Genomic DNA, 25,058 nt, shown 5'->3' with positions numbered 1-25,058 from the left:
TTTTTAAGATAAAAGAAAAGTTTGTGTATTTTTTGTTTTAGTTCATTTTAATTTTCATATTTTAAACTTTGGTTCATTTTAGTCATTAAACTTTTAAATTTTGGTCTCTTGAAAATGAAGATGAAGCAACAAGAAAAATAAAAGACTAAAATGATTGTGGTTCAAATATATGGACCAAAATGAACAAAATTTAAAATACACGGGTAAAATATTAAACATTTTCAAACTAAGGAAACAAAAACGAATTAATATTTAAAAGTTAGAATTTAGATGATTGAATCCTTCATCTCAACAATTTAACAAATGTGACAAATAAAAAGATAGTCACTTAAACCATCATCAATGTTAATGATAATATTAAATTTGGTGTTAACCTAATGTTATTCAACTAATGAAATCATAAATAAAAAGTTGGAATTCTTAGAATGAATTGAAAGGAAAAGAAAAGAAAAAAAAAAAGGTAGTATTGAATGAGGCATATGATCCGGCCATGAAAAGTGGGTTTGGCCCATAATGCCTTAATTTGGTTGATTAATAGAATTTTAATTGATTCCATTTTTTCTCTTTTTGTTTCATTTCACTCTCACTTTTTTTTCCTTTTTCTATTTAGATAGAGAGTAAAAGCGAAATGGAGAAAATTAGGAATGAGAATGATAAAGAAAAATGAAAAAACAAGAGTTGCAAGAATAAAAAGTAGTTTTTCTTTACCAATTAAAGAAAAATGTTAAAAAAGCTTATTTTGAGAAACACTTGAAATCAAGTTAGAGAAAATTTTTCTAAGTGATTTACCAATAATCCTCTAGCTTTACGATCAATTGCATCAATTATCTCCCATGAACAACTCCTAAAGACTAACTCTCTTAACCAATTCAATGTTCAAAGAACAAAAAATTAAAAATGAAAAATTTGTTGATGTATTTTTAATTAAAAAAAATATATATAATAAAACATTCAAGAACAGAATAGTCAACGGCAATTACCTACACAAAGCAAAAAATAATCACTTCCGAATTTTTCTTTCAGATTCGTAAGATCCCACAGCATCCAAATGCAGAGATTTCCAATTTCAACTTCAATTTTTCCACCTTCCCGGAGACCCATTTGGGAATTATCTCTTCGAAAACGCTCCGCCGCCGTCGCAGTTCCGGCCGCCGCCATCTTCTTCCTCGCTGCCGTCCTCATTTCCTCCACTCGCCTCCAATTCGTAAGCTTCACACCAAACTCCAACTAAACGCTTTTCTAAGCTTCTTTGTTTGTACACATTTTTAATCTGCTTGCTCTGTTCTGCAGACTCTGTTTCACACTAACTTTCTCGGCAACCAAACAGAAAAAATCCCCAAAAAATCAATCAAATATTACCCACTTAACTGTTCTTCATCTTCCACCACAAACCAAACCCAGCATTTCACTTGCCGTAAAGACTACCCGACCCTTTACGAACCCGAATCAATCGGCCCATCGGGTCGGTCCGTTTGCCCGGAGTACTTCCGATGGATCCACGAGGATCTGAAGCCGTGGGCGGCGGGGGGAATCACGAGAGAGATGGTGGAGAAAGGGAAGGCAACGGCGCATTTCCGGCTGGCGGTGGTCCGCGGGATTGTCTACGTGGAGCACTACAAGAAGTCGATTCAAACGAGAGATTTGTTTACAATTTGGGGGATTTTGCAGCTTTTGAGAAGATACCCAGGGCAAATCCCTGATTTGGAGCTGATGTTTGACTGTGACGACCGGCCGGTCGTTAAATCAGCCGACTACCGGAATGCGGGAGTGGATACGGTGGAGGCACCGCCGGTGTTCCGGTATTGCGGAGATGAGGAGACCTTGGATATTGTGTTCCCGGATTGGTCCTTCTGGGGATGGTAACTTCTCTTTTCTTCTCATTTTTTTTTTAATAATTTAAATTTCATTCAAATATCATTTAGTTTTTAAAGTTAAAAATATAATAAAAATCAACGCTAGTAAATATTAGGTTAAAAAAATGATAAGGAATATAATTGGAGATTTGAAAAAGTACTGTGGCGAAAATAATATTTTAATTCTTGGAATTTTTAAAGACCTTATAATTTCAATTTAGTGGGGCACACGTGTTAAAATAATATTGGAGAAGAAGGAAACACACTTAGTTGGCGGTAGGACCGGTTTGTTGACGTGAGGTTTTATTGCCAGATGGCAAGAGGAGACCACCTAGATTTTGCCACGTTCGACAGCTGGCGTTATCTATACCTAATGGTTTGTTTTTCCTTTTTAATTCAAACCTGTCCGGGTAGATCGCCGTGTTCCATTCATTTCTTTATAATTTATTTTATAAAGACAAAAACTATATTATTTTTCTGCCTTCCTTTACTTCGGGAAAATAAATTTGTTTATTTCCAAAAAAAAAAAAAAAAAATAGATTGCATGACATGGCATGAAACATGTTGTCTTATTATTATTTTTTTACATGTTTGTATTTTTTCAATATATATATATATAATTATCATCCTAAACTAATTGTTATATCAAATTAGACATTGAATTTTTATAAATGTAAGGATTTAAACTCCCGCTTGAATGCGTTTGTGAAAATACTAAATCTAATTTGATATAGTTATTAGCTTGGGGTTTAAATTGATATAATCTAAAAAATAAATTCATGTTTTGTCGATTAATATATATATATCTTTAAAAGTTGTTTCAATAAAAAAATGTTGTTATTGTTTAATTAATTAAATTTGGAAATGTTGGGTAATTAAATAAAATATTAGGGCAGAGATAAACATAAGGCCATGGGAGAATTTGTTGAAGGAATTGAAAAAAGGGAATGAGAAGAGGAAATGGATGAAAAGGGAAGCTTTTGCATATTGGAAAGGGAATCCTTATGTGGCTGACACAAGACAAGATCTTCTCAAATGCAACCTCTCCCTTCAAAATGATTGGAATGCTCGTCTCTATATTCAGGTTCCTAAACTTTTGTTCCTATTATCATGGTTGTTTTTGTATTTTTAACCATAAAACATTTTGATTATTTTTAACTAACATTGTTATTAAGTTAAATTTGTTTGTTACTGTAGTAAGTCAATTTTGATTTGATTTAGTAACCCTAAAAAAAAATGAAATAGTTATCCTATAATAAATTATTTTTCAGGATTGGATTCAAGAGTCTCAACAAGGTTATAAGCAATCAAAGTTGGCAAACCAGTGCACTTATAGGTAATGTATTTTACTACCCATAAACTTGAGCTTTACATAGTAATTGTAAAAGTAAAGTTAAAGGTAAAGATTGTTTCTCTCAGCATCCTCTATGTATAATTTGTTTGAATAAGTTAAGGGACGTAGAAATCTGCGTTAACAAATGTAATTATTTGATTTTTTTGGTGGAAACATATAGGTACAAAATCTACATAGAAGGATATGGATGGTCAGTGAGTGAAAAGTATATATTGGCATGTGATTCAATGACATTGCTTGTAAAGCCCAATTTCTATGATTTCTTCAGTAGATCTTTGGAGCCACTTCACCATTATTGGCCTCTTAGTGATGACCATAAGTGCAAATCCATCAAGTTTGCTGTCCATTGGGGCAATTCCCACAAACAAAAGGTAAATAACATATATATACATATATGTATAACAATCCTAACCCTAGAATCTATTTTAAATGAATCTTGAAACCTCTATTTCAAAACTTCAAATTCTAAGTAGCATATATGTTTAGAATTTATTTTGAAGATGTCATGAGAAATGACTTATAATAAAGTTCTAAATCGTCACAAGCAAATCAATATACTAGTAATTATTTGGGTTATTTAGAAAGATGAGGTAGGTCTTTAAAAAATTAGGAAAAATGCTGATTCAAAAAGTAATAGGAGTGAAAATTTTGGCTTGACCATTCTACATTTTTTTTTTTTTAATTTTGATCGAAAAAGAAAAAAAAAAGAATGACCTGACAAGAGAGATTAATTAAATTTGACAAGAGAGAGTTAATAAAATTGTTAATTTATTGATTCATACCCTACTGTATTAGAGATTTATTCAAAATAAAATTGACAAATTTTAAAAGAAAATAACAAAAGTCTAAATTGATTCCCTTATTAAAATTTAGAATGATAAATTTAGAAATCTAATCGTCATTCTTCATACAAGAAAAAAAAACTCTCTATATTTTGTTTAATATAGTGTTTTTATAGGCACAAGATATAGGAAAAACAGCAAGTAACTTCATCCAACAAGAGTTAAGGATGGAAAATGTGTATGACTACATGTTTCATCTCCTCAACCACTACGCGAAGCTCCTTCGGTTTCAACCTGAAATCCCGACGGGCGCAATGGAAGTCTGCTCCGAGACAATGGCTTGTCCGAGGGACGGGCCAGAGAAGAAGTTCATGAAGGAATCCATGGTGAAAACTCCCTCTCTCACAATCCCTTGCTCCATGCCACCACCATTTGATACCCCTTCTCTCCAAAGGCTTTATAGAAGAAATGCTAATCTAATAAGCCAAGTGGAGAAGTGGGAAAATCATTTTTGGATTCAAAATTAAACCTTAAATATATGCTTTTCTTTTTTCCACTCTTTTTTTTTTTTTGAAATAGAAACAGCCAAAGTTACTTTGGCATCAATTTGATTATTTCATGGAATTTTAAACTTAGTAGTTGTTTATTTTATTTGTATACTTTCTGTTAAAGAAATGTATATGTTTTTTTTTTAAAAAAAAAAATCATGATGTTTGAATTATTATTCATCTAAATTTGACTTAATTTCTTATGATTAATTCTACTCGGTTTTTAATGTAAAATTCATAAAATAATTGAAAGTTAAGAGAATATGTTTCAACGTTCCATATCCACCTAGCTTAAGTTGGTTTATCAATTTCTAAGACTCGTTTGGTAACTCATTCATTTTTTGTTTATTGGTTTTTGATTTTTTTATTTCTGAAGAATGTAAGTGTTTGCTTACTAATTCACTTTTTGTTTTTTTTTAAAAGATGCCCTTTTAAATTAGGGAAGAAAACTAAAAAAATAATTGTTTTTAAGTCAGATATCAAACATAGTTTTTGCTTTTAATAAACAAAAAAACAAAAAACAAAAACGGGACTTTAAATTTACTTTTGGTTTTTGAAAACGAAGTTCATTTTATTTCACTTTTAAAACTTACTAGTTTATGTGTCTTTTCAAGTAAAAGGTAGATTTGTAGTTAAATTCTAAAATCAAGTATAATATATATATTTTTTTAGTTTTGAGAATTTAGATTGATTTTTCAATAACTAGTACAAGCTAGATAACAAAACAAGAAATTTAAAAGTAAAAAAAAGTATTTATAGACTTAATTTTTATAAGCTAAAAACCAAATAGTTATTAAATGAGACATGTTTTAAAATTATTTCTAAAAAACTTTTCTTTTTGTTGGACTTCAATGAGATAAGAGAAGGGAAGTCCAATGGGCCATCCCTCTGGTTGAAAACTATAAATTATGAATGGACCTTAGCCCATGGAACCTAAATTTATGTGTCCAATACAAAAAAAAAAAAAAAAAATGAAAGGTTGCTCTTGATGTAACATTTTTTAGAAGGAAAAACAAAGTTACATAATAGCAAAGAGATATTTAATACTACAATTACTATGATTTAATATATAATCCATCTATTAAACTAATACTAAATTAATTGATATTAACTAATGCTTATACCAATTTCTAAGTTAATCATCAATTATGTAAATCAACATCCTCATACATAAAATAAAAGTATATGGATTAATTACTTTATGATCAAAAGTTGTATTTATCAATGAATAATTTCTTTTTGTAAAAAAAAAAATCAATTCAAAAAATCATACTCCCATTAAAATGATATGGACCTCCCCATTATGTACTATGCTATGTGGTTGCCACAAACATATCCTTAAGAAGTTAAATTGATTATATTCCCTCCTAAACTCTAAATTTAATGAAGAATAAGATTTAATGAAGTGTCTATAATGGAAATAGCAATGATTTTTTTTTCTTTTATTTATTAAACAAGAGAATGAAAAAAAAAAAAAGAGTTTAGAACTAGAAAGGACAAAATTTGGAGGATGAAGCTACACCAAAAATATTTAATGCACCAATTTATTACACAAAACTTTTTGACAACAAGAAGGAAAAAAGTGGACCTCAAAATTTCTCTAAGCGGTGATTAAAAAGAGATATATATATATATATTCTCTTTTCATATAAACTTAGTAAAAGTTTGGTCTCTTAAATTAAAATTTTGAGATGGTGAAATTATTGTATAATTGGAATGATTTATGTATTCATTTTTATTCGAAGCTCTCACTCTTATATTTTTGTGTAAAGAAAAAATCCTACAAATTATCTTCCATAATTAAATTATGAATAAATCAACTTTAGTTTTTATTTTAATTTTAAAAATATTGGAATAAGTACAAAAAAAAATTATTATTGTGTTTTGTCACATGTTCATACAAATCTTCCTTTCTATGATTAAAAAAATGACTGAAGATGAAGGAAAGAAAACAAGAAGAAGCTTCCTATTCTAATTTTTCTTAATATTAAAATTAAATCAATAAATTAACCAAAGTTTCCATCTTACCAAACTAATTAAAATTAAACAATGTATTGGTTAAGATTAGTCACATAGTTCCAACTTAGTCTTCTCTATCTACCAAAACTATTGACTTTTTTTCCCCTCTTTTACTTACTTACTTAAATAAAAGTATTAATTTAAAACTAAAATTCACAACAAGCTGTAAAATTAATTAAATAATAAATAACTTAATCTCACTTAAACTAATTATTACTATGGTTCTATATTTTGAGAATATTTCCCAATCCAACCTATAAATTTCAACTTATTTGGTACTTAGTTTTGAATTAAAGCATATGTCATTTATAGTGGGGAAACAACATAATTGTATGTGTCATCATATGCACACACTTTGGTTAAGTTTTGTTTGATAATTAATTAATTAATTGTACTTCTTTATTCCTTTTTCTCTTTTCTCTTTTTCTTTAGAACATTATTTATTTTTCCTTTTTTTTTTTTGAATGATGTTTATTGACTCTTATAAATATATATCAATATTTTGGCCCACAACACACCTTCTATTTACGAAAATAAATTAAAAGTTCACAAAATAATCAAACCCAATTCATAATTATTTGGATAATTATTTAAAATTAAAAAAGATTAGAAATGCATACAGGAACTTTAGATTGCGTTACATTACAATTTCATTTTACTAGTAAGTGGTTGGCTAGTACTATATATATATATAGATGTTGATAAACATATGTGTATAGAATAATATATTATATGGTAATTTATGAAACAGTTATTAAAAGAAATGAAAAACAGAAATAAAAGAAATTAAAGGAACCCTCGTGTGTGTGTATTGCTTCCAAATAATGTGAATAATAAATATGGAGCCTCCTCTCCTCTCTCTCTCTCTATATTTATCTTTCCGTTTAGTTTTGTATGTATCCCGTATATAGATGAGAGATTGAGCCTTTGACTTTAAAGTTGAAAGAAAAAAACGCTTTCCAATCCATTTTTAGTATAAGTTGAGGGTTACCTGAAACTTTTTAGTTCTTAGTATATATATGTCAATTAAGTTAAACTTTTTATGATATCTTGAATATTTTAAAAATGGATACAACACAAGAAATTTTCAAGTAGTTACCCAATTTAATTAGTACTACTATCGTGTACAATCACACTTAACTGCAAAGTTCTTATGAAATTCAGTGCATTAGTGTTAACATGATATATCATTGACCATCTGAATACTACTCTCATCCAAATATGCTCAACTTTAAAGTAATTATGATGAAATTCGATGTATTAGTATTGGTATGATGTGTTATTTGATATATAAAAATTTATTCTTTCGAAACTTATTACAATAATTTTGTGAATTTACGTGGAAGGGAAGAGGAAGACCTAAATCTTCTTTTCTCTGTTTTTCCTTTTTAGTTTAATTTGTATTTGGACTAAGGAAAGACTTAGAAGTCTTTGTTTTTAGGTCTAACTTGATAGACTATGAAAGGGAGAGATTTGTTAATAGTAAAGTATAAATTTTTTAGTATAAGATGGAGACACTTCTCTAACTCATTTATTTCTTTGTTGCCTATGAAAATTACTTTAAATCTGTTCTAATAAATCAAAAGTGAAAAATATAAACTTTTGTTTGATGGTCCAATTTTTCCTTTTCATCCATCAATTTTGTTATTTTTGTTATTTTTTGTCTTTTCCATATTTTTTTAAGAAAAAAGAATCAAATGCATGGAAGGAATAAATTGCTTTTCTTTTTCATAGGAATCAAAATGGAATTGTAATTTTTTTTTTCAAATTACTTTTTTAATGTACGAAAGAACCAATTTAATTTTGGAAATTTCTGTAGGCATTGCAATAATTTTAGAAAATATTTAAAAACATTGCAATATTTAAGTTAATAGTTTTTATTATTAGTTTTAGGTCTACATTAGTGATATTTTCATTATGTTTGGTTGATTGATATTCTTTAATTTCATTGAAATGTCTATTAATTAACCTTTAATTTTATGTGGTAAATGTTGGATAAGTGATGGACATATAAGAATATTCAATAAAATGTCAACACCTCAATTGTTTGTTTCTCTTATTTTCTTGTGTATGTGTGTATTTTTAATTAAATTTTCTTTGTTGGAAACAATGAGAACCAACAAAAGGAAAAAGTTGAATTAAAACAAGAATAAGAAAATATAAAGTAGAACCCACACATGATAAAATAGTTTTCATTCAATCTAAATCATATTCTATATGTATCCTTGTACGTGATTAGCTAGCTTATAGCTAACTAAGTTACATTTATGCTCGATTAAAAGAAAATACATCTCCTCTATTCTTTTACTAAATTTTATATATAAAATAAAAAGATACTTCGACTATTTGTACATATTATTCACTTTTTTATTCTATACAAAATTACATTAAAACTGGTGTTGATTGATTGAATCTATAAGAGAAATTGGTTTGACATAGATTGATAAGGATTTGATAATGCTAACGATTAACAAACATCATTTCACTACAAAAATAATAATGTCTTGATTGAATTACATCATTTGCTTTTAAATTCAAATTAATATTTATGTGAATGAAAATTAATTAAAAATAAAAATAGATAAAATTATTTAATTTAATTTTTTTAGAAAAAATATCCACCAATAATATAATTATCCAATTGGAGAGGTGTTTGATTTAAAATAATTGGCAATGAAAAAACTTCATTAATTCAATAAATAATAATTATATACATACATATATATATATATTTAAAAAAATCCAAGAAAGTTTAAGCGCTGAAAAATGAAAGGAAATGAAACATTCTCTGTTCCCATCTATCTGTCACTCACATTTTTGCTTTCCTTTTTTCTATCCATTTCTTTAGAATCCCTTTTTCTCTGTTTTTCTTCTCAATCCAAAGCTTCTTCAACATCTCTTCTCTTTTGGGTTCTTCTCATTTTCCCTTTTTTTTTTCCTGTTCTCGTTCTTGGGTTTTTTTTCTCTATCTTTAAATTTTCGTCTGTTTCTTCTCTTTTGGGTACTTTGGAATCAAATATTAACTTCATAATATCACTTAATTTCCCTCTTTTCCTCTCTGTAATCTGTACCAAACCACTGAACTGGAGTTATTGCTTCTTCTTCTTTCACTCTTTTCCACAGAACCCAAGTCTTCAACTTGTTTGAATTTTCTTTTTGGCTCTCAGTTTTTTGTTTCTGGGTTTGTTTCATTCTTGCTCTTTTGAATGTGAACTGTCACTGGAACTTGGTTTTCTTGTGGAAACTGAGTGAAGAAGATGGAATCTTTTACTTCTCTTGTGGTGTTTCTCAGTTTGATTTTGGGGGTTCTTTTTGAGGCGTGTGATTCTATTTCTTCCAATGAAGGTATGCGTTTTTTCCTTTGTACCCACAATCTTTTCCTTTCTTAGATCTTGTGTCTTTATATTCTTTTACTTTGTAAAGAAAATGGTAGTTCTGGAAAAAAGGAAGTTAAACTGTTAAAATTTGGTTAGACATTTGGAGTACAGATTGTTGTGTTGTGGCAAGATTTGGTAATTTTTTTTGGCAATGCTGAAGTGGGCTCTCTATTTTTCCACTGTTCTTGTTTCCCTAAATGTTTGGGATGAAAAAATTCATTATTTTCCTGACATTCTTAGTAACTTTTGAATTTCAGTCTAAGCTACTTGTAATTTAATTTTTTTCTCTATCAAGGATTTGTGTAGAACTATATCTAGGTAAAATTGGAATTAGGATTTTGCTTGGCTTAAACTTTCAGATCTTTTGAGGAACAAAAAGTAGTTTAAATGAATTCCCTGACTAAAAATTCCTTTTTCTTGATTTTGTTCAGTCATGGTTCTTGGGGCCTTCAGGTCAGAAGTATTTGAAGATCCATATCAAGTCTTCTCCAACTGGAACAGCCTTCAACCAGATCCTTGCTTATGGTCTGGCATTTCATGTTCTCCAACTAGAGACCATGTTATAAAGATGTTAGATATGGCTTCATCTCCTTTGAAATTTCCAATTTCTTGACAATTTCTTTCATAGAAATATCACAGGCTTATGTTTGGGAACTCTTCTTTTGCAGTAACATTTCATATTCTGCAATAAAAGGGTTTCTTTCAGGAGATTTGGGTCAACTTAGCTTCTTGGAAGAATTGTAAGCCATTTTCCACCTCATTCAAAATTGAAAACGCTAAAGAGTTTAGCTTCTTTTGAAAATTTTCTTTCTGTATCAATCATTATAAGTGCAATTTTTATGTGATGGGGATGTAGAATTGTGCATGGGAATAAGCTGCATGGTCCAGTTCCCAAGGAGTTAGGCTACTTAAAAAACCTCAGAATCTTGGACTTGGGGATGAATCAATTAACAGGTCCAATTCCTTCAGAATTTGGGAATTTAACCAAACTTGTGAAAATGTAAAGTAACTTCTCTTCCTCAGAGGTTTTCATAAATGGATTTTCTTTTGGTTTCTTTTTTTATTTATTCCTTTGCTGTGGTGGCAGAAACCTACAGTCTAATGAGTTCACTGGTAAGCTGCCTCCTGAGTTGGGAAATTTGAGATGCCTTGAGGAACTAAGGCTGGATAGAAATAAGCTTGGAGGAACTGTTGGCCATTCAGATCATACTGAACTGTAAGTGGACATTCAGACCATACCTTGAAGAACTAAGTCAGTTTTTTCTTATAATCTTATGCTCTGAGATTGTATTGTTTCTATAAACTTGATATTTTTGTTTAAAGTTTCATGGACAAAATTTTTTAGTTAATATGATTTCCTTGGATCTTCAAATTCTATGTTGCAATGTTCCACTATCTTGGGCTAACTGCTGGATGTCAGAATTTAGTATTTTTGTTTAGTTTATTATATTGTAGGAAACATGGAATTATAAAATCATTTGGTAAGATTCTTGTTTCTTTTTCTCGTTAATAATTGTATAATTATTTCTTGTTCTATGTTGTCTCAAAAGTGAAATGTAGGAGGGAACTTTTTAAAAAAGTGGAAGAAGTGGAACTAGATGAGTTACTAAATGTGCATGCTAAAGACTTATTTTTATACTTTCTTCCTTCAAACTCCTTTCAGGTTTTAATATCTTATGTTCTACTAATGTTTCAGGTATGCGACAAAAACGAACTTGACTGGGTTCTGTGGCTCATCTCAGCTAAGAGTTGCCGACTTTTCGTATAACTTTTTTGTTGGGAGCATACCAAAGTGTTTGGAGCATCTTCCGGGGTATCTTCTTAGTTCTCTTTCTTGTTCTGGAATTGATAATTCTTTTCCTCCTCTAATCTACTTCCTGCAGGTCAAGTTTCCAAGGGAATTGCCTCCATAAAATTAACTCCAAACAACGTCCTTCAGCACAATGTGGTGCGTGTTATTCCTTGTAGTTGCGTAGTTTTGTTGTAACTAAAGGGAAAACTAACATCTGTTTTGAAATGCTCAGTAACTTATAGGTGGAAAAACTTGTTCTTTCCTAGGTTTTTCTATAACTAATACTGATTGCAATTCTTTTGATTCTTAGAACCTGCTGTGACTAAGAGCCATCCGGGAACCAATGAGCAGAACCATCATCAAACAACGTCAAAACCTATCTGGCTTTTGGCCCTTGAGATAGTAACAGGAACTCTGGTGGGTTCTCTCTTCCTTGTTGCTGTTCTCACTGCAGTCCAGAAGTTCAATCGAAAGTCCTCCATGATATTGCCATGGAAGAAAGCTGGAAGTAGAAAGTACTACGCTCCAGTATATGTAGGTTCGTTACCCCCTTCTTTTGCTTACCATATTGCTTGAAAAGGAAGGTGAATGTAGGAAGTGTGTCCTCCTATATACATATAATGTCGAGGAGCACCTTATTCATTGATACTGTGTTTTTAGGAAGAAAGAGAGCAATATTCATGTGATCTTTTGTGCAGATCCTGAGATTTTAAAGAATGTAACAAGATTTAGTCGACAAGAACTTGAATTAGCTTGTGAAGACTTCAGCAACATAATTGGCTCCTCTCGAGACAGTTTGGTATACAAGGGCACCATGAAAACTGGACCTGAGATCGCGGTTATCTCAATGAGCATGAAAGAAGAGCAATGGACAGGATACCTTGAACTCTATTTTCAGACAGAGGTACTGTTGCTTTCTTCTTTTTAATCAATGACGGAGGAAATGATTTCCCTTGAACTCTATTTTTAGACAGATATTAATTGAATAGATTTTGTTACAAATATCTATTTAGGTAGCAGATTTGTCACGAATTAACCACGAGAATACGGGGAAATTACTGGGTTATTGCAGAGAGAGTACTCCATTTACAAGGATGCTAGTTTTTGAGTATGCATCAAATGGCACATTATATGAGCATCTACATTGTAAGCCAACATTTAATTCTCTTTTCTGACTTTTGTTCTTAATTTTTTTCATAGTTCTTGATGTTTATTGTTTTGCAATGATTGCAGATGGAGAAGCATGTCAATTATCTTGGACAAGGCGCATGAAGATTATTTTAGGCATTGCTCGGGGACTTAACTATCTTCACACAGAACTCCAACCTCCATTCACCATATCCGAGCTGAATTCCAATGCTGTATATCTCACAGATGATTTTTTTCCGAAGGTAAATCTCTCTAAACAAGTCATTGTTTGCATTATTGTTCAAACGGAAAAGTTATCTGAGATGGAAGTTCTATTGGATATCAGCTAATAGACTTCGAAAGTTGGAAGACTATTCTTTCACGATCGGAAAAGAACTCGGGATCTATAGCCAGCCAAGGTGCAATATGTGTTCTTCCAAACTCTCTAGAAGCACGACATCTCGATGTGCAAGGTAACATCTATGCATTCGGTGTCCTTCTACTCGAAATAATCAGTGGGAGGCCTCTGTACTGTAAAGACAAAGGAAACTTGGTAGATTGGGTAAGAATTAACGATCTTCCATGATAAACCTGTTGTGGATTGTTAAGTGTACCTCTTTGGAACTAAAAGCCTTTCTGATACAGGCCAAGGACTATATCGAAATGCCAGAAGTGATGTCGTACCTTGTTGATCCTCAACTGAAGCATTTTAGATATGAAGACCTTGAGGTAATATGCGAGGTGGCGAACCTTTGCATCCGTCAGCAGCCAACAAAACCGGTATCAATGAAGGAGCTCTGCGCCATGTTAGAAACTAGAATTGATACCTCTGTTGCCATTGAGTTTAAGGCTTCTTCTTTGGCATGGGCAGAGCTTGCACTCTCATAGAAGTGGAAGGTATACATACAATTTGACATATAGAAAGGTTGTAAAACTCTCATTTTCTTCTTTTTTTTTTTAACCCTTTTCTTGATTTTTTTTTTCTCCTTAAGTTTCTAAGTTCCTTGTACATGTTCAATCCTAGAGTAGCTTGTATAACTCCTACCACCAAAAGTATCCAATATGATAGTAGCTTTAATCGGAGTGCCTTTGAATCACTAATCAACAATGAAATATGAACAAATTTGTATTCTGCTGTTTCTGTTCCCTTTCTCCTTGCACTTCACAATTCTCAAAGATTCCGAATTAGCTGAGAATATGAGTAAAGAGTTAAAACACATTTTCCAACTTTATATCATGTGCTGGTCTATGTTTTTGGGACTACATGACCAAGAAACTCTAAAGACGCTGAGGATCGCAATTATTGTTCCACATATTTGGATATCGTATGAATTTAAGTGCTTCAGATAATTAATGTTTATATTAAAACACGATAGATAATTAATGTTAAACGTACAATCTATGAACTTTTTTGTCCAAAAATGGATGTCTTTGTATATAACAAAATGATCAAAGATGTTTCCATTTGACTACATTTAAAAATATTTCCTGTGAAATATTTTCTTAATGCTTTTACTTAATAATACTTTATTATATATTTTTATCATCGCGTGGGTACAAAAGTCTCATATATAAACGAATCTTGTTATCATGATAGGGAAAACTGATATGAATAGCAAAAATTTGAAAATATTTACATAATATAATAAAAGTTTAAATGTCTAAATAATAAAATCTAAAGTGGTATTATATTTCGTAAATATTTTAGTTTATTTTGCTATTTAAAAAATATCCCTTTAGTATTTATGAATTATAGGCCGAAATTTGTCAAGAAACCAACAAACCCTGAAATTGAGGAAATAAATAATAAATCAGCCTTGAACAAATAATTTGAAGAAAATTCAGGACAAAACTGCACTCATTTAAGCTGAGCTTTAGACTTTGAATACAATATAACTCAATCACATAAGATATTCTGAAAACAGTAATGAACATCAAAATCCATAAATAATAGTTCTATCTATGCTTAGATCGAGAGTAATGGTTATCATTTGGATTTCTCTTTCCACTGAAGACAGCCAAAGCTTGCCTTACGGGAGGCTGCAAAGGAGCTCTCTTGTCAGTATTGTGGTGGCTGAAGAAATCATCCACAGCAAAAAATTCATCGCCCTGAAAAATGGTAAAAAAATGGAAAATAGATTACTTGGTTATGTGAAGTTCAGGTGAAATCTTGAAGAAAATGACAGGATAATGATAAAAAACGAAAGGCAAGTTTGATTGAAAAGAACCTGCTTATTGACTTTCTTCTTGGTTTTTGGATGAAGAAACTTCTGTGGGAGTTGATCTTCACGTAAAACAAGATTTTTGGTAATGGCATCCCTTCCACCTTGCGGTAGGGGAAGTGAAAACTGTACATAAAAGGAAAAAAAAATGCATACCTCAAGATGGTTAGAGTAGCCTTAAAATTTAAAACAATCCACTGATTATCAGACTGTTCGTGAGTAAAAACATCTAATATTAAAATTATGTGTATATATATATATATTATTCTCAAGGACAACACTGAGGAATACTCACTTTTGTGCCTCGCAGAGTAATCCTTGGCTTACGGGCAGCTAACACAACTCCATTCTCGCCAACTGTAACAGCTACCTTGCGCAAAGTTCCACCATTTCCACACTTTGGGCAAAATATCCTTCCAATTTCAGCTGTGACATTGTAGCAGGCGTGGCATTTCAAAATCCACCTGAGAGCACATATTGTAAACATTTGGGTACGTAATTGCATTACATGATGACTTAATCACAAGCTACTCAATCAATATACAAGGCAGAATTAACACCGACTCATAAGCCTAAAAGTTAGCTAGAGTTGTAAGAAATGAAAACGACTAAACCATCGGTTGGACAAAGGTTGTTGGGGGTTGTCAGAACTCAGGTGGATCAGAAAAGGGAATAAAAGTTGTAGTTTTTGACTGATGAAGTTGGTTAAACAATTGATAATTAGTGAATTAACAAAGTGTTGAGGCACACATAATATCAGATCGCCCACTAAATATACATACCTGTGAAGTTGCCGGATCTGCATTCCTCCAGGAGCCAACAATCGTAAACCCATTTGCAGAAGAACGTTCTGCATTGCATAATCGCCAGTGACACAAGCTACACTTGATTCAGACAAGGACCTCAGCATCCAACTCTGATCACTGCTAACATCATCTACATTTGACATGTCGACACTTTCATTGGTCTGACTTGCATCTTCCATGTGCTCCATTTCATCCTTTTCTGCATCTTTGGTGCCCTCAACAGCCACTGCATTCTCCCCTTCACTTTCATCAGACCCTTCTTTTGTGGAGGCGCTCATATGAAGAGCATTTAATGAATCTTCCTCAAGCCTCATCTGCTTCAAAATTTCTGAGATATTTTCATTATTGTTTGTTCCTTCTCCTATCTGGCTCTCATTCCCATTTCCAGTATTTGGCAGTTCAGAGATTTTATCCTCTGATTGACCTGACCCATTGAATTCCACGTGGATGTCACCATTTGTGGTTTCAACATCTTGCTGACTATCCTTTTCAGCCAAGGACTCATAATATTCACGTCTAGCTTTCCTCCTATGATACCTTCTCTGAGTGCTTCGACTGACAGCAGGTGTCCAGTCGCCCTCATTATCATCATATTGTCCCTGAGATGCATCAATTCCATCGGCCACCATCTTCTTCCCTTCAATATTAATTTCCTTCTTCTTCGGAGGATATCTCCTTGATCTTCTTGAATCACTCTCAGTTTCATCTAGATGCTCCAAGTTATCATCATCCTTGTGCTCTAGTGAAAGATCTTCAGATTGGCCATCTGAAGGGATGATGTTCAGGTTTAAATCCTGCAGAGGCAGAATCTTTGATGTCAAACGGGACGGATCATCAGCATCTTGCTCTAACGCTTCCCATTCTTCCAGATTAGGAACGTTGGATCCCCAACCAGGCATGTCTTTCTCAGGTAACCTCTTTGTATTAACCATGTGAACAGGGGGAGGACACTCACGAAGATGTTTAGTCCCATGAATCTGAGTCTCCAATGTGTAAGTGAGAGCAATAAGTTTAATATCAACATCTGAAAGCGTCTGTAAGTCACCAGTAGCCCTTGCAAACTTGATTACTGTAAGATTCAACAGAAAATACTTTAAGACGGCAGAAACAACTATGATATCAACAGTAATAGGTTCTCAGAGTATTCAACTAGGAAAGACCGATTTCAGAAGGCTACCACCAAGTTAGACTTATTTTGCATGCTTCACATTTTCTTTGCAGTAAGAGGCCAGAGTTAGTACTACTTAATCATTAGCTTTCTCAATCAAGGGGTGCCTGGTGGTAAAAGTTCAACATAATTGGAGATACTCTCCCATGCACTGGGTAACCCCCAAGTTGAAAACTTAATTACGTATAACTCTTGTCATCATCCCCCAACGCCTTGGAGTGGGCTAAGGCTATATAGCTAAACTAGTTAATCAATGGAGGATCTTGACCAGCTTCCAATCACTGGAATCCACGAGTAATGACTTTTTGGTGAACGGGCAAAGGACGGTTTAACCAACTGAAATCAATTCTAAAAAAATGTGGTATTTAGCCAGGCTGAAAATTTTAGAAACCGTTTAAAAAGTAATCTCTTCAATAACATAAAATCCTGCCTCTCAAAGTCACCTAAAACACAGTCTAACAGCAATAAACCTTAAACCTTAAATCCTAGCATTCCTTATAAACAACAATCAGTTCAACTTTGAAGTAACAACACGATGAGTCTGTAACAACATAGAGAGACTATAATTCAGAATTCTACCTTTATTAAGAGCGTCAGGAGAGGGATCCATGGATTCAAGAGTGAAGGGAACAAAGGCGAGCCTATGGCGAGACACGGGATCACGAATCTCATCCAAAACCTCAGGAACTGAAACAAACTTATCGGCAGAGGAGGAAAGCTTGTCTCCTCCTTGGATAATGGCGTTGGCATCAACAACGGCAACAGCAACGCCTTTACTGGACTTACAGCTATCGGCGAACACTTGAACGGAGGAGGACGGAGTCTGATGCTGAGGCTTCGGTGCTGGTTGAGTTTTCACAACATTGCTCCAGCATGAAGCCGGAGAAGGGGTCTCCATGGCCGTAAGAAGAAGAGGAAGAACAGAATTGAGAGGTTGATGAAGCAAAGTGATACTGATTGAAACCCTAAAACCCTACAAAAATTTGGAGCAAGTTCACAATTAGGAAACCAAAGCTTAAACGTCGTCGTCTTTAACTCACTATTGAAATAGGAAAAGAAATACGGGAAATTGAAATAATAATTATTAATAACAATGATAATTCTTAATTTTTAATTGAAAAATTGTGAAAGATGACCAAATAGATAAACTATTTGTCGCAAAATCATAATAATTTTGTTTTTACTGATTTTTTTAAAAAACAGTTTGTATTTTTTATTATTGTTGAAAAAATTCTTTTCACTTCGATTCAATGATGTATCTTAATTACATTTTTAATTATGTCACCCCCGTATAAAAAATACATATTATCTTGTTCTATTTTTCCAAACTTTGATGAATTTTTTTTTAATATGAAAAACAAATCTAGGAATGGTTTTTCTTAAATAAAAATTTTCTCCATTGTCCTATTGACATATATATCAGTATCCTATGTTATGATATATACTGTGCATTTTTTATATTTTATCATATTTCATCATGTATATTATGCAACTCATATACCAAAATTATCACCGAATTTACTACCTCTAAATTATCATCAAAATATATTTTATTAGTAATCAATAACTATTGATACACCAACGTTATACTTAAATCAAATTTTGAACAGTGATATCGTGCAAATATACGTACAAGTACAGTAGATAGTTCTAAATGATATATAGGCTGAGATTGAACCGATGGATAAGAGAATCATTTTGTCCATAATGATAGATTTCATAATTGTTACAGAAAAATAAGAAAATTTGTAATGTGTATCAACACAAATATAAGGGTCGTTACAAATCTTCTAAATTTGTAAAATACTACACATACTATAAATCACATAATATCGAACCATATTAATTATTCAGAATTTATGCTAGAAGTTGAAATAAATGTTTAATTGGTAACTGGAATTATTTTTATTATTTAAATACATTTTAAACCATTCTTTTAATTAGTATCCAGTTTCAAAACATTCTGTTTCTACCAAGTAATGTTCCATATTAATGTTCCAACAAATATGACTTCTTGGAATTGAAGTTATTTCCATATTATAGCATGTCAAACTCCATTTTCCATCGTTAAAATCAATCTATCAAAGAAGAAACTAACAGTGTAAACATTTAAACCAAAAAAAAAAAAAAAATGATTGCAACCTGCAGGAATCAACTGACTATATTTGCTCACATGATCAGCAAGGATTGAAAACAAGTCTCCCAAGGAATGAAAAGTCAAATGGTAAGGGCTCACAGAAGAAGCATCGGCAGATCAACAATCGAGAATCCATAAATGAGGATCGAGCTTCATTTTTTGTAAGAATTCCAAAGCATGCCAAGATCAACATTACCTCCAGAAAGTATAATGCCAATGGAGTTGCAATCCTTCCATGAAGGGTTTTGCTTGAAACTATCAGAGAGAACAGCAGCAAGACCTATTGCCCCACTTGGTTCCACAACAACTTTCAGAATTTCAAGACAAAGTCTCATTGCTTCAACTATCTCTGTGTCCTCCACAGTTATTACATCATCCACCAAATCTCTTACTATTGGCCTAATCATTCAACAAGGAATTAAGTCATTTAGTAGTAAATGAAATCCACAGAAAGAATCTTGATCAGTTTTTAACCATTCAAGCAAAGTTGAGAGATATCATATGACAAGAATTTCAGTATTTAAAATAAATGCTATATATACTAGTAGTTCCAACAAAATGATGCATTAGCGAAAACATTACTGTCATAGGCCTACGCTTTTATGAGTCTTGGGTTAGAAAGGTTAGATTAATACAATAAATGTGGGAGTATGATCATTTGAACTTATCGTGATGTATGGATTACTTAACAGATGGATCCAATGCAAAGTCTAGGTTGGTTCATTATTGCTAAGATAGTAGTCTACTATTTTGCATTCACTCAGTAGTCCAAGTTGTTATTGATAGACAGAAAAGTCATGGTATGATTGGTGGAAATCATATTCATGTTGGTACTGTAGTATAGTAGATAAACTTGAAGGAGAAAGAAACATCAGTTTAATTTACTACCACAAGGGAGGGAAGTACACTTCAATTTCTACTGAATTACATGCTTCTGTTTCTATCGGTGGTTCTCAAGTTTATGATTAAAATTAGTTTACAATATAAACAAGAGAAAATTTGCAAATGGGTGGGAACAAAGTATTAATGATAAAACTTAATCATTAAGAATATGAAGAGGCAAACTATAAATGAAAGAATGAGAAGAAGAGAAAAATAGTACAAAGAGTAGTTGAATGAAACTAAAGAGGGTTTGCAGTATGCTTTGCAAGAGATAAATAGTAATCACTTGTAGGAGAGAAAGGGACTAAATTTCCCTATAATTAAATCCACGAGTCAAACAATTTCTAACGTTGATGAAAATTTAAATAAGAGAGAAGTTATATTACCAGGTCAGGTTGCCGAGAAAAGCTCGAAGACCATCGGCTATGGTGGTGGTTTCTGGCAGTGTTACTATCTTACCAGCTGCTTTTGACATGGCTGCATCATTAGCTCCCTTAGGTTCTGCAGCAAAAATCCGGATGGCAGGATTGATGGCCTTTGCAGCCACTGAAATTCCTGATATCAAACCACCACCTACATTTTCATGGTGAAGGGTTTCAGAAAAGAACAAGCCTGTCCCAATGGGATATTATCAACTATGATAATGCATAAAATTAACAATGAAAATTGAAAGGTATAAAACGATCCAAGCAAACAAACCACTTATGGGAACGATTAAAGTGTCTAATTGTGGGACTTGTTCCAGAAGCTCCAACGAGATGGTACCTTGCCCACTGCAAGAGCGATCAACATGCCATAACATATCCATTTCAGTTGAGTAAAACCAAGTTCTTGTTATGAAAACTAGTCTTGTGACGAAACAACAAATTAAAATTAGTCAAATAAAAGAATGCGTTAAGAATAGTGATAAAAGCTCAGAAACGGCAGTATAATTTCCTTTTAGCATGATACTTGGCTGGACAGTAGTTCTTTGGGCTCCATTTTTCCAAGCCTTTCAAGAATTTCTTCAAATCTGAAAGGCTCTATTCTTGATAATTGGTATGATATCACTCGTTTCTGGTCAAATATCTTTTAAAAGATTTTTAAAGGATGATTAAGTTCTGAGTTTTTAAAGTTTCAAATGTCAGTTTTCTGTTAATTCCATTTTCAAGCACTTGCCTGTCTCTTCTACTATGGATAAGTTGTTGCAAAAGGCTCTGTAGAAATCTATTTACTCACATGGATTATGATTTATGGGGCACTCAATTGTTCTAATGTACTTCAAAAGAAGCTACCTTCTAACACCTCATTATCCTCTATGTGTCCTCTTTGTTCTCGGCCAATGAAGATCCTCAACATTTTTTCTATGAATGGTGTTGTTCCATGGCTTCTTGTCTCAAGTTGTTTTCAACTTTCAGGATCCAGTGGATATTTTGTGATGGTTTTAAGGAAAATGTCGTTTAGATTCTTGTGGGTCCTTTCTTGAAGCCTCAATGTCAGTTGGTGTGGTGAAATGCGGTTAAAGCCATCCTCTCCAAAATTTGTTTTGAAAGGAATCAAACCTAAACCAATTGATCTGAACCTTGTAAAATTGCTCGGTTAAAGCTTCTTTTTGGTACTTGCTCTCCAAATTATTTGCAGACCTTTCCATTCAAGATATTTGTCTTTATAAAATAGGGAAAACTTATCAAAGACACTTGATTGTTTTGTTCAGTTTCAAGGCAAGTTTTAATTGTTTCTACATTTGGCTTTCAGCACTCGTCTCTTTCATTGTTTCACTAACAAACTTTGTATCCATTTTCAAAATAGGGATAAAAAAATTAAAAGTAAATAAAGATTTGTACTTTGAGAAATCATCATGAGTACTTCCAAAGACAGTTAAACAAAACAATATTAACATTATTTTACCTTATTATGCGCCCATCATTATATGGGTGTATGAGAAGTGCACCAGTTTCTTGCATAACCCTCGCAGCAACCGATTCCCTTGACTGTATTGCGCTTTTGCTCCAAATAATCTGACCACCATAACGTATCACATTTTCAACTTTACATTTTGGAGCATTTTCTGGTATAACTATATATGCAGGGATTCCGCGCAGTTTTGCAGCCAAAGACAAAGCTGCAGCATGGTTGCCACTAATTTTGGAGAGCATTATCAGTTAAATGTTCTCAAAAAGCTTCAAAGAAGTATATTGTGTAGTCCAGAGTGGACCTGCTATGTGTCACAACCCCTTTAGCAGCCTCGCCCTCATCAAGTGAATATATAGCATTGCAGGCACCTCTGAATTTGAAAGCTCCACTGAATAGCCAAATAATAAACCATTAGATTTCCATTAGAAACCATAATTCTCTCTCCTACCTTTAATATTATGACAAATTTATTTCAAAATTATGATAGAATAGCTCACAGACATTTTCAACTTATCCTTGACTTGACTTCACAAAGAGTACTCTTAGCAAAAGTACCAACAGCAACATGGCAAGAAGAGCTTTTCATACAAACTTTGAAATAATCAAATTTACATTGTACCTATTAACTATTGAATAATAATCTAAGAGAGATGATTTAGAACTAATATATCTAAAATATCAAGTAACGTCGTTTCTTCAAAAGATGAATCATCACCTGTCCATTTATCTTTAAAAGATGGCTTTTGACTTAGAAACAAGATAACACATTTCATAATAGATTTCAAGAGTCAGTTACGTTGAAACTGAAAATAAGTTTAAATGTTACTGTGCATGTCAGCATTAAAAAGACCACACACCATTTGAATCAGAACCTTATAATCTTTCAACATTGGTTAAGCTACTCACCCCTTCTGGAAACATTCACATTTGAAGAAAAGTTGTTTTCCTGAAGCAGCATTGATAGTTTCAGATGAAAAAACTGGGGTTTGATGGATGAAAGGTCGAATACGTATCCGGGCTTCCTTTATGGAGGAAATATCAGCAGCATACTCTTTCTTCTTATTTTGACTCTCCACGTTCATTTTAACAGCAAGAAACGGCACACCTGAAAAAAGTTCAGAAAAAATCTCCAATCCTGATAGCAACAGCAACCACAATTGTCAGTTGACAAAAATTATGGTTCAAACATACACCTTAGCGACACAGTGGATGGCTTTTCTAAGTTAACAAAGGAAAACGACTCTCCATGTTAAGCCAAATTCATTTCATTTGACTAATGGCTTGAAACTGAATTGACATTATGAATACAAATTTTGGTTGCCATTTCTTGTGATAAATAAATACATTTTCCAAGGACATGCTGAGTTGCATATAGCTTTTTAATACAAAAAAAACTCCAAGGATAATTTAGCTCATGGATTATAATTTTATAGTATAAGTACATTCATCCCAAATACAAGTTTGTTAATAAGATTAAGATCCTTAATACTGTCTATCTCTCAAACAAAATATTTACTTCTTCAAATTACAAACTCATAAAACAAACACCAAATCAAGTTAGTAATACTCGTTAGTCAACAAAATACCAAAACACGCTACACAAAACTAGACTTCCTAGTTTCAATAGGCCACTTTAGTTGCCTAAAGCATTTTTCGTGTATTTAAACAAAATTTGAAGGAGCATTTGCCTCCTAGATTAAATTTACAGTGATAGAATAGTCTAGACTAATAACTGAAGCAATTATGTTTTTTTTAAAAAAAAAATATTAATTAAATCAAGTTTTTAATACTACCTTTTTAGTTTTCAAAACTATGGCTCGGTTTTTTAAATCAACAGTAAATACTAAATAGTAGATAACAAAAGCAAATAATTTAGAGGTTTAAGGTGTGCTTATAGTCATAGACTCGTAATTTTAAAAAAACCCAAAACCACAGGATTACCAAACAGTGCGTTCATTCCTTACTTTTTGTTTTTGGAATTTACATTTCCTCTCAATTTTCTAATTATAGTTTTCACAGTTCTTAAAGAAACACTTAAACAGTATTTTAAAAGCAAAAACAAGCTTTTCAAAATTACTTTATTTACTTTTCAAAATTTATCTTCATTTTTAAAAACATTCGTCGAAAATGGAATGGCAGTGGTATTTATATTTTAAATTTTAAAAGTCAAAAGGAAAAAATTAAGAATGTCTAAACTTTTTTATCACTTTATTACAAATTTAAACCAAACAATCCCTGATGAGCTAATTCCTCTTTAACCCCACCAAAATAACAAACCCATCTGTTCAAAATTTAACATCCAAAATAAAATTTGGATTCTATTCCTTCTAATTTGCGAAATAAATACAAAAAACAAGAAGGAGAAATCATCAAGCACATCAAATTTTCGGCTCAATCTGAGAATAAGTCATAAGAAATTACCTGAGACTCTGTTTTACTTTCACTGAAATCACATCTGCGCTGTAAGGAATAAGGATTCAATTTCTTTGCTAACTACACTGTCCACGTAAAAATAATCTGTAATTAGAACAGAAAATTAGGAATAAAAGTTCAAAGAAATGTCATGAACTTACAATACTTGAGCGCTGATTAGTAAAAAAAAGTTTATATGCTTCTTCCTGGTGGAAGATGGCAAATAAATTCTGTGTCACCGTTGAAATTGTGGTTGCCTTTCTCGCTGAATCCGTTCCCGCTGTTGAGCGCGACAATAAAAAAGAAATTGACCATATGGAATGGAACTTTGAAGATTCGAACTTTTGCTCGATAGCACAAGAATGGAAATATCCATCTACACGTGGATATATCAATTTCTTCTATTTATAAATATGAGTTTTGAGTTATGAACCACAAACTTATTTATCCATATTACTAATGAAAGAGTTTATATATACAATCAATACGTGACAAAGACATAATTTTTAAAATTATAACAAAATATAACAAAATATTGATAGGTCTAAGATAGACTATCATATATATATATATATTAGTCTATCCAAAAATAACATATTTAAATTTCACAATTTAAAATAGTTTAAAATAAAAATGATAACATGCAAATCAAAATTAATCAAACTCTATAAATAACAAAAAAAGA

At 32.0% G+C, this 25,058-nt stretch overlaps 4 protein-coding genes across 8 annotated transcripts; 2 read left to right on the top strand and 2 right to left on the bottom strand.

Annotated features, from left to right (window-relative positions):
• Positions 1-719: 719 nt before the first annotated feature.
• On the top strand, positions 720-4,640 carry LOC101222002 (O-glucosyltransferase rumi homolog). 3 transcript variants are annotated; one of them, XM_031885111.1, is made up of 7 exons: positions 720-1,204; positions 1,291-1,859; positions 2,745-2,937; positions 3,125-3,189; positions 3,368-3,397; positions 3,476-3,578; positions 4,166-4,640. In XM_031885111.1, exons 1-7 carry the CDS (start codon positions 1,049-1,051, stop codon positions 4,514-4,516), a joined length of 1,467 nt encoding a protein of 488 aa, XP_031740971.1. In that variant the 5' UTR covers positions 720-1,048; the 3' UTR covers positions 4,517-4,640. The 3 variants fall into 3 exon arrangements, with proteins under 3 accessions (XP_031740971.1, XP_031740972.1, XP_004143920.1); XM_031885112.1 differs by lacking the exon at positions 3,368-3,397 and having other exon boundaries at positions 721-1,204; XM_004143872.3 differs by having other exon boundaries at positions 721-1,204; positions 3,368-3,578.
• Positions 4,641-9,329: 4,689 nt separating this feature from the next.
• LOC101221772 (probable LRR receptor-like serine/threonine-protein kinase At1g63430) lies at positions 9,330-13,999 on the top strand. Its single transcript, XM_011656460.2, has 13 exons — positions 9,330-9,901; positions 10,365-10,503; positions 10,602-10,673; positions 10,790-10,933; positions 11,021-11,149; positions 11,630-11,746; positions 11,817-11,881; positions 12,036-12,263; positions 12,424-12,629; positions 12,739-12,871; positions 12,959-13,116; positions 13,200-13,415; positions 13,499-13,999. The coding sequence occupies exons 1-13, from the start codon at positions 9,814-9,816 to the stop codon at positions 13,739-13,741; spliced, it is 1,938 nt and encodes a 645-aa protein (XP_011654762.1). The 5' UTR covers positions 9,330-9,813; the 3' UTR covers positions 13,742-13,999.
• A 645-nt stretch (positions 14,000-14,644) lies between these two features.
• On the bottom strand, positions 14,645-18,036 carry LOC101221544 (RNA-binding protein NOB1). Its single transcript, XM_004143871.3, has 5 exons — positions 17,629-18,036; positions 15,858-16,950; positions 15,371-15,539; positions 15,082-15,201; positions 14,645-14,962 (listed from the first exon to the last, which is right to left on the bottom strand). Exons 1-5 carry the CDS (start codon positions 17,945-17,947, stop codon positions 14,810-14,812), a joined length of 1,854 nt encoding a protein of 617 aa, XP_004143919.1. The 5' UTR covers positions 17,948-18,036; the 3' UTR covers positions 14,645-14,809.
• Positions 18,037-19,031: 995 nt separating this feature from the next.
• On the bottom strand, positions 19,032-24,755 carry LOC101217208 (serine racemase). Of its 3 annotated transcripts, none has more exons than XM_011656458.2 (8): positions 24,535-24,755; positions 24,383-24,459; positions 22,868-23,096; positions 22,263-22,349; positions 21,956-22,186; positions 20,768-20,841; positions 20,455-20,641; positions 19,032-19,585 (listed from the first exon to the last, which is right to left on the bottom strand). In XM_011656458.2, the coding sequence occupies exons 3-8, from the start codon at positions 23,041-23,043 to the stop codon at positions 19,339-19,341; spliced, it is 1,002 nt and encodes a 333-aa protein (XP_011654760.2). In that variant the 5' UTR covers positions 23,044-23,096; positions 24,383-24,459; positions 24,535-24,755; the 3' UTR covers positions 19,032-19,338. The 3 variants fall into 3 exon arrangements, with proteins under 3 accessions (XP_011654760.2, XP_031741349.1, XP_011654761.2); XM_031885489.1 differs by having other exon boundaries at positions 24,383-24,454; XM_011656459.2 differs by having other exon boundaries at positions 24,383-24,421.
• Positions 24,756-25,058: the final 303 nt, after the last annotated feature.

This window comes from Cucumis sativus, chromosome 5, assembly GCF_000004075.3.
Source record: "Cucumis sativus cultivar 9930 chromosome 5, Cucumber_9930_V3, whole genome shotgun sequence".
In the NCBI taxonomy this organism is placed as follows: domain Eukaryota; kingdom Viridiplantae; phylum Streptophyta; class Magnoliopsida; order Cucurbitales; family Cucurbitaceae; genus Cucumis; species Cucumis sativus.
This window is presented reverse-complemented; position numbering and strand designations above follow the sequence as displayed.